Source organism: Astyanax mexicanus, chromosome 12 (genome assembly GCF_023375975.1).
Source record: "Astyanax mexicanus isolate ESR-SI-001 chromosome 12, AstMex3_surface, whole genome shotgun sequence".
NCBI classification, from domain to species: Eukaryota; Metazoa; Chordata; class Actinopteri; order Characiformes; family Acestrorhamphidae; genus Astyanax; species Astyanax mexicanus.
In genome coordinates this window covers 3,765,102-3,782,281 of record NC_064419.1, presented here as the reverse complement: position 1 = coordinate 3,782,281, position 17,180 = coordinate 3,765,102, and the positions used below count along the sequence as shown (strand labels likewise).

The window sequence follows — 17,180 nt, the reverse complement described above, 5'->3', positions numbered from 1 at the left end:
AAAGAAGGTGTTAACTTGTTGGTTAATGTTCTGACATTTAAAAAGAGGTGTATATTTCAAAAACAGGGTGTAGAAAAAGGAAAAAAACAAGAATGATTCATTTTTTTATTATTGGCTCAAACTAACAAAAATAAATAAATTACAATATTCTATTGTTTTTCCTTGAATAAGGACATCAAGCAATTGTAGCAATTAAGCAATTAAAACAAGGCAAGCTAAGTTTTTAGTTAAATCAATCACAAATCTTGGAGTAATTAATGAATAATAAATTTGAAAATTAAGAGCAGCCTTGTTTGATATGGTCCAATTTGGCCCCCTTGAAAAAAAAAGTTTGGACACCCCTGGGTGGGACACTGGGTGATATTATTTTACTTGTGACTGACAGCACATTAATGGATAATTACTGAACTTTTAATTGGTTGAGTAGATCAGGGTAAGCGTGCTTATACCTCCTTATACTTCCTTCAGCATCACTGTGACGGATACCCTGTCACACGAGTAACTAGTTGCCATGGAAACTGGATGTTGAATTGTGGCAGCAGTGTAAGACCTGCTTCCTGAAATAGATTTATTTTTCTTTGTACAAAGACGCACTGCCACAAATGGACTCATGGCATAACCATGTGCATCACACGCGCAGCACGATGAGCCCTGTTGCAGGGCTACGACTGGCGCAAACTGACTCCTGGCATAAGCATGTGCATCACAGACACACAAACACACTCAGTATTTGATGTGCCATGTTCAGAATATAGTGAGGTCTGTACGTTTTTGGACACTGACACAGTTATGTTATGTAATTTTACCTCTGTACACCTTAATATAGAAAATAAGCAAGTAAGATATTAATGAAGTGTGGCCTTTTAGACTTTCAGCTTTAGTTCAATTTAATTTAATGCACTGCACTGAACATTTAGAAATTACATCCATTTCTTGCATAGTGCATTTTATTTTTAAAGTTTTAAAAATAACTGGACAATTAACTGAAACATGTGGGTTGTTCCCTTACCGTTTTAAAAAGATTAGACATTAGATAGAAGTACAAAAGTGAGTAAAATCATGAAATGCCTACACATATATAGGTTGTAAGGTGTGTATTTAACATTCCTTGAGTTACATTGTTGTTTGAACAATGAATACATCATAGAAGGCATTACCACCCACAGTGGACAGCAGCACAATGAGTGGTAATGATTGTGACCAGCAGCATCTGGCTAGAAATGTCCATGTAAACAGACAAGCAATTCTGATGCCTCACACCCATACCCTTCAAGTTGTTGTAGCATTCAATAGCTTTCATGAGACATGGCAAAGTCATGGGACACTATACTAGTTCCTGTCCCATAACTTTTGGCATGCCAGTGCATTAAAAAAAAGAAGCAATGCACAACGAGTTTGCAACTGAGGGCAGAGGAAGAAAAGGCCTGGCAATGCCTTTTAAGGATTTTAAGACTTCAGGAAATTATAGTATTAAAGTATTTCTTACATGTACAACAATGGCGGTTACTTTTAAGGCTAAGTAAACAATGAATCTATGGATGAATTTCTACACTTCATTGTAAATCAACCAAAATAGTATACAGAGGGGAACTTACATAACTTGTGCCACTGTCCAAATACTTTACCAGACTGTAGGTGTGTGAATGGGCCCAAAGCAAAGAGTGCCTTCTTTATGGAAAACTGGTTGAGGCTTGTGTGTGTGGAGCCTTTTCTTTAGATCTATAAGACTTAAATACTTTTGTTTAGATGTTTGTATAGATGTCTGGCACATAAAAAGTAATTTGGGACAATAAATACTGGATGCTTTTGTTGGAGAAACTGCCTCTACTCTCAATAGAAGGCTACATTTTGGGAATAACTTACATTTGCCCATAGATGGTGTGCAGCTGTGCCACATATAGGTTGTTAAAGTTGTCAAGATTGCTAAATTGACAACAAATCAGCACAAGTACCTTATGAGGTACCTATCTCTTATCCTGCTATACTACAGTTTCAGTTCATAGCAGTCCAGATTTCTCCTTCACAATACCACTACAAATGAAGGCAAAGGTGGCTGGCTGATTCTAACTCTTTGTCAGAATCTGACTCCACTTCGCGTACACGCACACCCCACAGCAGAATGAACGGAAACGATTATTCTCAGATTCCTTTTTTTCTGTTTATAAATAACATTGTTAGGGTGATGTCTTATTGGGAAGCCCATTTCAAGACCTGCCTCTGACATCCCTGTTATATAGAACTTGGCCCTCAATTTAGAGATAGTACTACGGCTCACTCCAAACACTTGGAGTTGCCCTAATGCACGGGCCCTATTTAAATCAGTGTAAATGTAGCAGGGCCTAGTAAGTAGCAAATGTCAATAGCAACAGTAAAGCGTGCTGTTTGTCAATGGCAGAGAAGAAATGGACACAAGCCGCATACTCAGCTTTTCTGCTGATCCTGCAAATGCATGTTGCTTACAAATGTGGCAACATTTGAGGAATTAGCTGGAAATTAGCAGGCTTTCCAAGAGTATTCCAAGATTTATTGTCAAAGAAACATTGTTACAGCAAAGAAATAATCCAATACCAAAATATTTTTTTTTTGTTTGTTTTATTTTGCAACAGATTTAATTGTAAGCCCTTGCCAGTAACATTTTCAGCCAGCTCTACCATGCATACTCTGCACTCACGTGTGTGTGTGTGTGTGTGTGGAAGGCGACTAACTGACTGCATGGCATGCTACCTGTGGATTGCCCTTGACACATACAAGCACATCACACACCACCAGCCGCGGCAGTAGTTTACCACACCGTGCGCCTTACAAAAGCTTCCAGTGCTATTTAACAGCCTCCCTCATTTCATAAATGTCAAATGCATTATCATCTTAACAACGTTTGACCTTTTTATTACTTTCTCCTCCATTCATTTGGCTGAAGCTACAGCGTCTAGCTAGCTAACTCACCAACGTCAGTCATGTGCGTGTGTGCTAGAGGTGGGTAGTCCATCCCCTCCTATCTCATTCAGTCCCAAAAAGTAAAAATCCATTCCAGGATTTTGCTCCAGCTAAGCTCTAGCTGGGCTGCAGCACAGCCTTAAGCGCAGTTGGAGCAAAACGCAGGACTGAATTTCTATTTTCTGGACCTGGACCACCCACCTCTAATGTGTGTGTGCTGACGTTTGAGCTCCACAGGGACTCTGTAGCGCGATGGTGGAGCGAAGAGGGAGAAGAAAAAAAAAGTGAAAATGCCAAAGTAGTCGACACATCGTTGTAGAAACAGGAAGCAGAGAGGCAAATCAGAAAGCAGAGTAGAAGTGGAGATAGCTGCAACTTTTTGAAAGGCAGACGAGCTGCGTTTTTTACTTGAGCAGTGGAGGGAAGCAAAACGCAGTTGGACTTTTTGTACTCTGGACCTGAACAGGACTCGACTCTTTGGCTCGTAGGGTTTAGCTGCTACCTACCCGCTTCTTCTTCCATAACACAACACTGCTGCTATTATGGTGGTGGCGTTGCTGCCATAGCTAATACCATGTGTTGTAGTTAGCTAAGCCCTTTGGCTCGAAAACAGACTCGTTTATGTAGAGTTAAGTTGTATTTTTGGCCAGGAAAGGGTGGGTAATGTGCAGTGTGTGCAGTTAACTTCGCTATCTCAGTCTATCGAAGCGACACTGCGGTGGTGGTTACTCAATCTAGCCTAGCGAAACCTAGTGTTGGTAGGTTAGGTAGCTAGTGTTGGTGGTAGGTTAGTAGCTGCAGCCAGTCTCCTTTAGCTAAACATGGAGGCAGAAATGCATGTGTTTAGAGCCTCAGAGCTGTTATATAATCCTAAAACCGAACCGTGTCTGCTTGTGTCGCCGTCTGCCTTCAAGGGAAGCCACTTTTGACATCTTTTTGCGGATGCAGATAGCAATGTGGACGTGATTGAACTTGCATACTTCTGGCATCAAATTCAGACCAGTTACAGAGAGACATGGATTCTTCCAACACTCTAATAAGTGGTGAGTTTTACTAATATAGCTAACATAATATAACTGCTTGCTTAGCTAATCTAGACTGCGTTAACCTGTACGTTGTATTTAGCTATAAAACTGCGTTGAATTGAACTAACGTTAGGTAACGTTAACAGTTTAATTCAGCCATGTTTAATAACAACTCTTGCTTGGGTTAGCTAGCTAACTAGGTTGGATATAGCTAACTAACGTTAGCTAACTATTATTTATACCAAGTTCACACCTTTATACTTTATTATTATTATTATTATTAATATATATATATATATATTACAAATGACCTGCCTAAATGACGTGATTACTATGTAAAATATGGCATTTAATCAGTTCTAGCATGTTGAGAAGGTAGCTACTGCCTGTTCCTGGCTGATTTTCATGAAATCCCCCCCTACCTGTTGGAAGCTTGACAACTAACGTTAGCTGTGTCCTTCCTCCAGCTCTCCAGCTCCCACAGCCTCACACAAGCTAGCCAGCTACTCCAGTGCTGATTTTTCTCACCACACCACACTGCTGCGTGTTTTAACTGTCCTTAATGTAGAAATATAATATGTCTAATTAGCCTAAAATCACCCCTAACTGTTTAAAGCTTGACAGCTTAACTAGTTAGAGTTAGCTAACTAGCTAACTAGGATAACTAACATTAGCTGTCTTTCAGCTCCCACAGTCACACACTAGCTAATCAGTGCTGTTTCAGTGTGGTTTTCTTCTTTACACCGCATTACTGAGTGTTTACATGTCTTAATGTAGAAATATAAGTTAGTATTTTATAAGTTATGGTATCTTTAGAAGCTAGCTACAGAATGTTTGTGTTTTCATGCCCCAGTTTTATATCTAAGTTAACTAACGCTAGCTAAAACCCTTACCTCTAGCTAACTAATCATAAGGTAGTTAGCTAATGTTTATACCAAGTTCACACCTTTCTGCTTGGATTGTTTACTGGTGCTTTGCATAAATTATAAAATTACTTTGTAAAATATTGCATTTTATCAGTTACAGCATGTTGAGAAGCTAGCTACTGCCTGTTCCTGGCTGTTTTTCATGAAATTCTCCCCTACCTGTTGGAAGCTTGACAACTAACTAACGTTAGCTGTGTCCTTCCTCCAGCTCCCACAGCTTCACAGTAGCTAGTCAGTGCTGATTCAGTGTTGTTGCCCTCTCTGCACCACATTCATGAGTGTTTTATCTGTTCTTAATGTAGAAATAAAGTATTTTATTAGTTGTACTATGTTTAGAAGCTAGCTACAGAATGTTTCTCTGTTTTTTGTGCTCCAGCTTGATTTCTAACTAGCTAAAATATCTCCCCCACCTATTGGAAGCTTGACAACTAGGTTCATTTTCTAGTTAGTTAACTAATTAGCTGTGTTAACTGACATTAGCTGTGTCCCTCAGCTCTTCAGCACTTTATACCCACACACACTAACTTGCTAGCTAGCTACCCCAGTGCTGATTGTGTTGTTGTCCTCTCTACACCATAATGTACATAGTGTTTTACATTTTCTGGATGTGAAATATAGTATTTTATTAGTAATAGTATCTTTAAAAGCTAGCTACAGAATGTTTGTGTGTTTTCCATGCCCCAGCTTAATATCTAGCTAAAATCCCTACTTCTAGCTAGCTAACTGTTTATACCTAGTTCACACCTATCTACTTGGATTGTTCACAGGTGACTTCCATAAATGATGAGATTACTATGTAAACATGGCATTTTGTCAGCTATAGCATGTTGAGAAGCTAACCACCCCCACCTGTTGGAAGCTTGACAACTAATTAACGTTAGCTGTGTCCTTCCTCCAGCTCTTCAGCTCCCACAGCTTCACACAATAGAGCCAACTACCACAGTGCTGATTTTCAGACATGTTTCAGTTTTGTTTTCATATCTGCCACACATTACTGCATATTTTACCTGTTCTTAATGTAGAAATACAGCATTCTATCAGTTATATTATGTTCAGAAGCTAGCTACAGCCTGTTTCTTTTTTTTTGTCATGCCTCAGCTTGATTTCTAAATCTAAAATTCCTCTACCCTACCTAAAGCTAAAAGCTTGAAAACTAGTGTTAGCTAACTAACATTAGCTGTGTCCTTCCTCAAGCTCCTTATTTCCCACAGCCACACACACACCAGCTAGCCAGCTACTCCAGTGCTGATTTTTTAGAGCTGTTTTCTTCTCTAGCACCACACTACTGAGTGCTTTACCTGCTCTTACACTTCTATTTTAACCTCAAGTGTTTGGGAATGAGCTGAAGAGTTGAATCAGGTGTTGAGGAGCAGGGAAAACATTCTCCTGTTCTTGTTGTGAATGCAGGATTGTGGTGGGTAATGTAGATGTAGCAGATCTGGTGGGTGTCTGAAACTGGAATGTCAACATGTTTTGCAATCCAAATATTTCATAGTGTGTCTGTGTGACATCCATGTTCCTGTGAGTTGGAGGGTACTCTAGGGTACTCTACTCTAGGATGCTGACTAACAAACCAAGTAATGGCTTAAGAATTATGGCATTTTTATATGTTACTATTTTGTTTCTTTGTGTTCTGTGATGTGGACACAGACATTAACAGACATTTCTGATAATAAAAAACCTGAGTAGTAAATTTAGTGTTGCACCAATACCAATACTGTGTCAGGCTAAGGCCAGCAACATATCTGCTCCATGTGTTACTGTATTTGTAACAATTTAGATTTTCTCGTAATGCTGGAACTTTTCAAATGTGTAGTTACCCAACTAGTAAATGCTGTTCTTTCAAGCTTTTTGTATCTGATGTGAGATACAAATCACTGCTGTGTAAATATAATAGTCATAGTTTGTATCTGATGCTTAAAAATCCAGCTTCAGAATTGGAAGGGAAAAACTGGTATTGGTGTTTTTCTATTTAGTTTTATTTTAGGTTTTGTGTACAAAATGTGTACCATATTGGTGTCTGCATATGTACAAACTGCTTAAGAAGATTATCTGTATTGGACAGATGTTTAGATTTGTCCAGCATAAAGCTACATTGATATTTGATATGTTTATTTGTAGCACAGTTTAATAGTGTATGTTGAGCAAAGCAGGGTTTTCCAAAAGCACAGATGTTTCATATAAGATAGTGAGGGTCACACTGAACACTCTCTCCACTAGTTAAGGTAATGGTAATAATAATAAGCATTTGGTAATCATGTATAATTGGCTACTGCATTAATATCTGCATTTTATTAATTTTACTACTTATAAATGTTATTTTATTCCATTATTTGTTCAGTACATTATATACTTTTACACACATTTTCTACCACAGAAGAAGCAGTGTTGTTAAGCACTACACTACACTAACCAAAAATCCTATACTTCTATATGGATTCCTAGTAGAATGATTTATAATTTATAATTTACATTTCATAAATGCTTATGTATTGGCATTGGCAAACATATAATAAGAAAAAAATATAAGGGGAAACCCTGAACTCTTCATCATACCTTAGCTGAAATGATGACGTCATCAAATAACATACCTGTTCCTATGGTAACACTTCACCTTTTTCATTTATAAGTGAGTGAGTGTGGCAGTGTATATACATCTAAATGCAGTGCTGTTAAATGGGGAAATTGAGTAAACAGATAACAGATTTTGATTTTTTGGTGTAAACTGGGTCAAACCAAAGTTTGTTTCTAGGTTATATAAAAAAAACAAGAACCAAGAAGTCAGTAGAGCTTAACTAAGCACAAAATGGACAGATCGATTCTACAAGCATGTTTACAACCCTGTTATTTTGCATTATAATAAAAATCGCTTCTTTTCAAAGCTCTGCTCTGAATTAGGCTAAATTGCATTGTACAGCTTTGTTTTTTAGCACTGTAACAAAATCACTGTAGTTAAATTTTTGTCTTACCAGATCTCCTGGTGTGTGTGGCTAAAGACATTTTAGACTAAAACAGCTATCCACACTCACTTTCCTTGCTTTTGCTTTTCGTCACCCCTTTCCTGGTTTTGATTTAGGTGTGTGAGGTTGGATGGTTTGTGATGGATTTAGGTTAATTTGCTGTGCTGAGTTTATTGATTGGGGGCATGTCATATGTTTTAGACTCCGCTTCATTTCAGTTAAGTGCTGCCAAGCATTAAGTGAGAGAGAAAATGGATATGTTTAATTTTCAGGATTTTATTGCCAAAGCTATCTATAGCTCTCTATAGCTAACCACTTCAGTCTCCTGATTTCGAGGGCTTTGTTAAAGTCAGTAGTCGTAGAGTCCTATTCTATTGGCAGTCCTCCTCTGCCATCGATGCAACTTGAGATCTGAAGCTGAATGCAATTGTTACAAGGAGTGTCCACAAATAATTGAACATGTAGTGTATGTTAGCCCTAAGCTGTAACACTATTTTAGCCACAATCTTACCATGCAGATGCTGTAGTAGAATGTGGTACAGTGTATTGTTGCGTTCTTGCAGATGACCCACACTGTTGGCTTAATTAGCAATAGCAGAAGTCTACATGGATCTTATACTAATTACAGTTCACTCCATTGAAAAGAATGAGAGAATAAAGCGCTACAGCACTAAAAACAGTCAGTAAAAGTCTTCATAACTCTTTTTAATAAAGCGCTGGAGGAGAGAAGCATCAAGATTCACAGCACTGACAGTGGCTGTTCTGTCTTAGTATATGGTCCAATTTACCAGCAGCATGTGGAATCAGCCTGTTCTGCCTGCCACTAATACCGCAGTGCTCTATTATGCCTGTGTCAGCGTTTTAAGCATTAGCATTGCTCTCTCCATCCCTCACTCTCTCTCTCTCATTTTCTGTGTATATTAAACAAGTGTCACTTAGCTATTGACTTAATCAGATGGCTTCTTTATCGCAGAGGCATTAGTGTTGTTGTTTTTTTAATAATTATTGTAAACACTTTTGAACGCAAGTGTTGACTTAAGCTTGTAATTGTGCAATAAGTACTGTATATTATAGTAACAGTATAATTTTAAAAAGGCTTTTATGTTATTTTTTTTTAATAGAGGAGCTGCAAATTGTCTGTTGGTTTGTAGTACCAGCTATTTTTTTTAGAGTTCAATAATATGAAGCATACTGTACATTGCATACTGAGTACATTCCTTATAATAACTATATACAGTCCTGCTAAAGTTTTTAAACCCCTCAGTGTCACTGTTCGACTGAGAATAGTCCACCAGCCAGAAATATCCAGCTGGCAGCATTCTGTGGGCAGCAGTGAAGGACTACTAAAATATGACACAATACAAAGTGTGCACCAACAGATTTAGTCTCTGCCTCTAGGTAGGAGTGACTAATGTAGTGTACATTAAGTGATCTCAGTGTTTAAAAACTCCAGCAGCACTGCTATATCTGATCCATTCATACCAACACAACCGAAAAGTTTCTTTGTATACTTTATACTTTCTTTTCCTCCTTTCACCCTATTAATTAGTGGTCAGGACCCACACAGAACCACTACAGGGTAATGACAGTTATGTCAAGCTGCTTCAAGTGTTTGTTACATGGTATATATTTAGTCTGGTTGCTTTTGGTTTCACAAAGAACTTTGCAACATCCTGTCACGATCATCACCTACACGGCTTAACATGTGTTGTACCCAATCTGAATCTACTTGCCTGCATGTGCATCACGCAGCAGAATGAGAGTTCCCCTCGGATTACTTTCATTTCTTTTTTTTTTAAAATAGAGATAGTCTACAGTTACAGTAGATACAGTAGAGTCAGCGGTGTAATTTTTTTATATCTGTACTGCTGGAGTAACATTTTAGCCCAACACTGGATCTTTTTCTTCTTCTGTTGTTTAATGGATGGCAATGGCCTGTGTCCATTTTCTGTAATTTCAAAACATCTAGAAAAGTGCTAAAATCGCACCATGGTTCAGTTGATCCAGGCTGGTCCGCCAAAATTTTCGTCCTTTGTTCCGGAATTGTGGCGTCATTTCGTATTATTCGCAAAATAATAAAAAGTAATAATTGCATTGAATTTTGTTTTAATACAAACTCAATTCTGTTTAGTGATGTAAAGCTTAGATGCAGGAACAGTTTGACATTGCAATGTGTTGTTTTTTTAAACAATATATATCATGATATTAAACAATCCAGTGACGTCACCAGCCTCGCCCCCACCCGTGCGCTGTCTTGCATCAGAGATTCAGACCAACCGAGAGTTGAGTCAGTGCTTTAGTGTCAGCCAATCACTCAAAATCTGAGGGAAAACTGCTAAACAAGCATAATTGGCCCTTTAATCTGCATTTAAATGGCCTTTTAAAAGGTAAATAAGAGCGTTTTTCTTGGAGTAAAAGCACAATTTCCGCTGTAACTGAAAATAATGCAAAACTGTGCCGAACTGAGGTGCACAGCTTTCGACAGGCTGTCTGCCACTGCGTTTACAAGCACGTGCCCAGCCATGTGGAGGCCACGCGGTTACCTTTGTGTTTTACGCTTGCTCCCTCTCCCAGCTCTTCTCTCTACACTCTATTTATTGAAGCTGAAAGCCACATTAATTTTGGAGGTCTGAAGGGATTGACTCCCAGTCTGTTCAACTTTGTTATAATATCACTGAAGGTTAACTGTAGAATATTTCGTAGTGAACAAATAGATCCATGCTTTTACTAATGTTTTTAGAAGCAGTCTGCATGCCTAGGTGCATGGTTTTATACACCTGTGACCATGGAACTGACCAAACACACCAAACAAGGCAGGTGTGAAGGCACCCTTAGTCTGTAAAACTTAAATAAGAAAGTGCCACATCTGTCAGCAGAACCTCAATGAGGCAAAGTGGCTTTCAAACTATGGTACTTGACTGAAACTCTGATATATGACATGTTGTTGCACTGCTGTTCCGCTCCTCTCCATTAGTAAACTGTGAGTGTGTTCAGGGGCGGCTGTGATGCTGTTCAGGCAGTTGTTGATTTTATGTTGATATTAATTCTGCGCGCATCGAGCCTCTGTTCAGCCTGCTCCCTCACTCTGTACGCAGTGAAAGGCAAGGTGTTCAGGTGTTATAAATCATATCAGCCCTTGCTGCCGGAGGCCTGAAGATAATTGGCTATTAAAGATCACAGTCCACTCTTCGTCCTCCTGAGACAATCGGGCCTGACAAGTGAAAACAGATTTATATTGGCCCTTTCTCAGCCGTACCTCTCTCTGTCCAGCCTTTATTCATCTCTCTACTGAACAGGATGTACTGGAATTACGCAGTGCTGAGATTATGCATGTGTAAGATTACATTTTGTCAAATTCTGGAAAAAAATCCCAATTACATTAATTTAAAATGACTTTAATTGATAATGATATTTTACTTCAGCTGAGTGTGTAGACAACATGGGAAAAATGAATACTAATTGCTGAACAGGCAGCAAGTGTCCTCATTCCCTCGAAAATAAAACAGTGTAAAGGCTGTGAAATCACTAAGAAGAAATTCACGGACACATTTAGTAGTATTATTTTTTTGGCTGATTTACTGATTTACTACATTGTAAATTGACGTTTTTTTTTATTAATTTCCAAAGTTCAGTTTATTTTCAATGCTACTTAAGAGCTGTAAGGTTTTAACCAATGAAGCAATATATTTTTTTAAGCAATATATGTATATATATTTTTTAGACAAAAATTACTTTTTTCCTTCAGGTTTTACTGGTTTACTTAGTTTGCTGCCCTGGCAGTTTACTGTAAATTTTGTATTTGTATTTTGCATCGATAGGACCTGAGGAGTGTATGGTGAATGTGGGGAATTTAACATATAAGACAAACATAACATATTTGACATAATAACAGAAGCTTATTGGTTTATATTTTTGCTTCATTTTAAATTTAGCAAGGAAAGTCATTAATTTTCCAAAGTTCAGTTTATTTCTATTGCTAATTAGACAAAATTTACTTTTGTTTCATCAGGTTTTAGTTAGTTTGATGCCATGGCAGTTTATTTTTCGCACTGGATTCCAGTTATTGGCTGGACCTGAAGAGCTCTTTATTTATCTACTTAAAATAATTAAGAAATAAAGAAAACTGTATAAAATGTACCCAAGGTTCTTTAAAGTGAATCTTAACATTCCTCTATATGTGTAATAATGTGTTAATTTGGAGAAAATATTGTATTCTTGTATTATTGCACAGTGTTTGTATGAAATTTAAACAACTATACTGCGACATAAAAGGCACGTTATGTTGATATTGACCTTTATATGTTCCAAGAACTCCTGTACTGTCATTATGCTGTGTTTAATATTGTCCGATGTGGCATATCAGAATAGGTGTAATCAGCACATGATTGCTGTGACAGATGATGGCGTGCAATCATGTAAATGTTGCCATGGTGATTCTAGCGTTTGCCAGTGTTATTCACTATTATATGGAAAGCATGTTTCTGAACAGATGTTAATGTTTCTGGTGTGATTTAATAAGAACTTTTTTTGTTTTGTTGTACATTAACAAATAGTATTCATAATTCCACAGAAAGGGATTTTAATGTAAATATTTTGTACACCACATAAATACATTTTTTAATCCTTTTTTTAAGGCTGTATCAGAATTTTCTCAGGCAAATCAGATTCGCCCATTGAATGTGATTATTTATTGATGTTATGTGTTTTTTTTTTTTATTATTATATATAAAAAAAATCTATCAATCAGAAACTCCCCTTGCTTGAGTTACAGTGCTTATTTCTACCACATAAGAAAGACAATAGAGTCACAGGAACTTATTTTTTTATTTTTGAGCATTTACTTTTATTAATTATCTGAATTTAAATTATTTTCATTTCTGACACATAATGCTGGGCTGACATATGGATATGTGGAATAACAAGAAAGACACATGTGTATTTATGCTCAGAATAAGCTTGAATAACCTATTTTAATTTGTATTAAAAAACATTAAAACATTTTAAAAAATTGTCTTAATTAGTATGGGTATAATTTAATGTCATTTATTTATTTTAGCATTACCATTTAATGAGCCCTGGGATTGGACAGGAAAAGCACTGATTAGCCCAAATTACAGGGCTTTTCTCCTGCCACACCCTGTTATCATTATTTTAAAAATATGTCTTTTCTATTATAAATACTTGTCCAATGCAAGACATTTTTAAAAATTTAAATAAATGTACCTTTGGTCTTTATTTGAACAGTATAGACAGATGGAAGAAATTAGGAGACCCCAACATATGGACCACATTTGTTTTAGATATTTGCTAGGCATGGCCCCAGGACCAATCATGTCTTTTTTTAGAATCAGGTGGAAAATATCTGGATTATTAATTTATCAAAATTTTTAACATTATGTTGTTACACAACAAGTTCACTATATACTCTGCTGTATGTGTGCACTAAGAATGTCCATGCTGTGTTCACACTGGCAGCATCTGGTCCCTCATATCACCCAAGTAGGTCTGTTGTGTGTTCGTGACCACTCACACTGTCGCGTTTCTGAAAGCTCTTGTGCGCTCTCTCTCACACACACAATCGCACACACACACACACACACTGTTTCCTCTTTCCAAAGTGGAATTTGCAAAATAAAATATGCAATATGTGCAACTACACTATTTTTATTTCCTCCATTATAGCGCAGTTAAACTCAGTAACTCAGCACGTTACAGTATTCTAGTCTAAAAAGAGATATTATAATATACTAAAAAAAATAATCTAGTCTAAATCTAAGTCTGCCAGGCCTAAACCACACACTATAATAACTGTCTTACTCCCAAAAATACTGATTTTTCAGCATTTAAAAAATTAATCATGATCTCAATTATGATTAATTACATACTTCTTGTTGTGTGATATTTTTTAGTTTGTATATTTCAAAAAGATGCATATTTAAATGGAATTCATTTATATGTCCATTTAGTACTTGTATATTTTGTGCTAAAAATTGGTTGTTTTGATACCATTGTTTCAATAATAATTAAACATTCATTAAAAAAGGGACGACTCGGAAGGCTTTGCAAGCTCTCTGAACATCATACCATGTGTTATTGAGCTTTTTGATTTAGTGGACTTTAATAATAGTGACTTTTATAGAGTTCCAGCTGAGCTCTAGGTTTACACATCATTCACTCGTGCCAGGCCCGACTGGACCAATCCAATTAGGCCTAATAGTACAACCACTACAGATCGCTGAAATGACATAACACTGTTTTGAGCTGACAGTTCCACAATCCCAAACAGGGCCTTCGAGAAGCCTAGTGAAAGTGTATTAATGGTTTTGCAGTACTGTGCAGAGGCTTTAGATACTTAATTCCGTTATTTATTGTTAAAAAAAAAAAAACATTATACTGTAAAAAAATGTAACTTTTACATGTTATAAAGTTTAAAAAGGTTTAGTTTTTTTTTTGCAACAGGTGCCACAGTTTAAAAGCACAGTTGTTTTTCAAATGTATTTAATGAATTTAACATATTAGGCAAACGCAACAAATTTAACATATGTAACTCAAAAAGCAAATGACAATCTTTAATGTTTTTGCTTCGTTTAAATTTAGCAAGGATAAACTGTTTATAAAATGTATTGTGCAAAAAGCAAACATTAATCTTTAATGTTTTTGGTTCTTTTTAAATTTAGCTAGTAAAAACTGTTTATAAAATGTATTGTGCATGTGTTTTCTCTGTTAAGCTCAAACGTTTACATGCGACTATTTACAGGCTGAGTTTATACCATCTATTGTACAGGAAAAAGTTAATACAAGCCAGACAGTATTGAAAATGCGATCAAAAGTTCATTTTGGTGCTTTTCAGTCCGAAACTAGTGAAACGGATTGAAGTAAAGGCATTTTTATTTGATTTTTTTCAGCAAACCATCTCAGAGCGCATTGAGTTGCCTGTAACCGTGACATTGACTGGTTAGAATCTGTGCACGCTGTTGAAATTGCAGCAATTCCACTAATTGTGTTGACGGCCGAGCGTTCAACCGCTATTGACGCTGTTCAGTGGATTTAAGAGGGGACTGAAAACAATCCCTCTTCATTCCCTAGTAACTGTTGCTTAAACGCTTTTACCATGGTGATAGTTTCTAAGGTGTTTGATACGAGTTACGTAATTGGAGGGGGGGGAAATGGTAATAAGGTTAATTTGCATTCTCGACATGTTCTTCCTTAACTTGTGAAACGCATCCTCTGCTCTCAGGCTCCCGCTGTGTTTTTTTCTGCCCTGTTTCCTTTTCCCCTGATGGCTCACAGAATAAAGCCCAGGTCGAATATAATAGCTGTTCTATGAACAGAAGAATAGACTCTATTCTCCGCCTTAAGCCCCCGAGTCAGTGAGTGGAGGATTGGTATTAAACTGAATTTCAGTTCCCACAGTGCCTCTTTTCTCCATAAGCAATAACCATTAAGCCTGGCTTGTGTGATGTATGGTTCACAATGCTTTTAGAGAGACCAGTATGTTCCATAAAGTTTGTGCACACCTGGACAAATAACATATTTTGTAAATACAGGATAATAAAAATAGAACACAATTTTACATGTTTTAATGCACAATTTTTGTGTGTAGGGTTGGGAGGGTAATTTTAGATATTGGCATCAGCCCAGAAATCCCACATCCGTGCATCCCTAGTTTATTGTCCTAGTTTAACAAATTACAAGAACACTTATTTTAGGCCTGTATGTTAATTTCAGCAGATGAACACACATTGTGGTAAAAATACATGGGTTTTTGGAGAGTTTAGACCACAACTTTTATTTGTTATTTTTTTAATATTTAAAAATTGAAACCAACAGATTGAAAAATTGAAACTATGTCTCTGCTGACCCCTGCTTTAAATCAGTTTAAATAAACTTTCATATGCAACATTGCCTTACAGAGGCTTGTATAAAATATACTCTATATGTTCAAATGTTTGAGGACTCAAAAAGTGTATATAGCTAAATTAAACTTGTCCAGTCCTTGTAGTAGAGACAAATTGCCAATAGAATAAGATTATGTTGTATTGTGCTGTGGAGCAGTGGAACTGTGTTCTCTAGAATGATGGTGCTCCAATACTTTTCTGGATTAGTTGCAATAGATGATCATCATGCAATGCAATATCTTGACCTTACTTAAGCACTAAATGCAATCAAATTTTCAACAAATCCTTTCCTGGATAGGATAGAGTTATTCCAGCAAAAGCTAAAGAGAGATAAACTAATACATTTGATTTTGGAGAAAGTAATGAATGCACAAATGTCCCAATACTTTTGTCCATATAGTGGACTGTATATATAAAAATAAGTGTGTTTACAGCATGGAGTAATTATGCTAATAAGAAGAAGAGTTGATTAAAAGACCGAAATAGCAGCTTTTTTGCCTGGGTATTGAAAGTGTTAATGAGTGTAAGAAGTGATGATGATGCTTAGCTGCATATTAATCATATATTAAAGCCCCACTGAGAAATAAATGCAAATTTCATGTTTGATGACCGGGGATCGTTTGATGACTGGTTCTCTCGCCTCTCCAATAAACAAGCTGCCCCTGAGTGGCACAGCTGTACATATTCATCTCCATCTCTTCTTACTGTCAGCATTACTGATATAATAATGATCAATATAAAATTATTATAAAATTATGATTTTTCTTAAAGTTCACTGAAACAGAGTTTTGAAGGAAACAATGACTGGGCTTTTTTTTTTGTAAAATTTTATTACTATTTATTTTTTTCCCATTTTCTTCCTAATTTACACAGCCAATTACCCAAACCACTCATTAGGACTCTAACCCCTAACACTAGGTGAAGACTAGTAAATGCCTACTCTGATGCATGCCTACTCGGCCACTGGCTCTTTTTGAACTGCTGCTCGGTTCCGATACATCAGCTCACAGATGCCAAGTGCTGCGGACATAAATCTGTGGAGTGGTGGGGGGAAAGAGCACCATCTACCCACCCAGAAAGAGCAAGACCAATTGTGCTCTCTCGGGGCTCCGGCAGCTGAAGGCAAGCTAAAAATACAGGATTCGGAGCGGCGATCTCCTGATCATAGTGGCAGCGCTTTTTACTCTGAGACCCTCATTCATTGTTTTTTATCCAAAATCAAGGGTATTATATTAGGGACTATCCTGCTTTTGTTAGAGTAACTGTCTATGACCTTTGCTGTCCATGGAAGAAGACTTTTTCTTCTAGATTCTGGAGCATTGCTCCAAGGATTTGATTGTATTCAGTGACTAGCATTGCATTAAGAAAAGATAATTAATTTTCCATCCTCAACTCATCCTGAACCAAAAGTATTGGGTGGAGCACCATCATTCTAGA

The 17,180-nt window shown here is 36.9% G+C and overlaps 1 protein-coding gene across 1 annotated transcript in view; it reads left to right on the top strand.

Annotated features, from left to right (window-relative positions):
• Positions 1-3,138: 3,138 nt before the first annotated feature.
• elk1 (ETS transcription factor ELK1) overlaps positions 3,139-17,180 on the top strand; it is a 38,004-nt gene continuing 23,962 nt past the window's right edge. Inside the window, exon 1 of the mRNA XM_007245848.4 lies at positions 3,139-3,977. Within this exon, the coding sequence (XP_007245910.3) occupies positions 3,950-3,977 (28 nt within the window). The 5' untranslated portion in view covers positions 3,139-3,949. The remainder of the gene's footprint in view (positions 3,978-17,180) is intronic.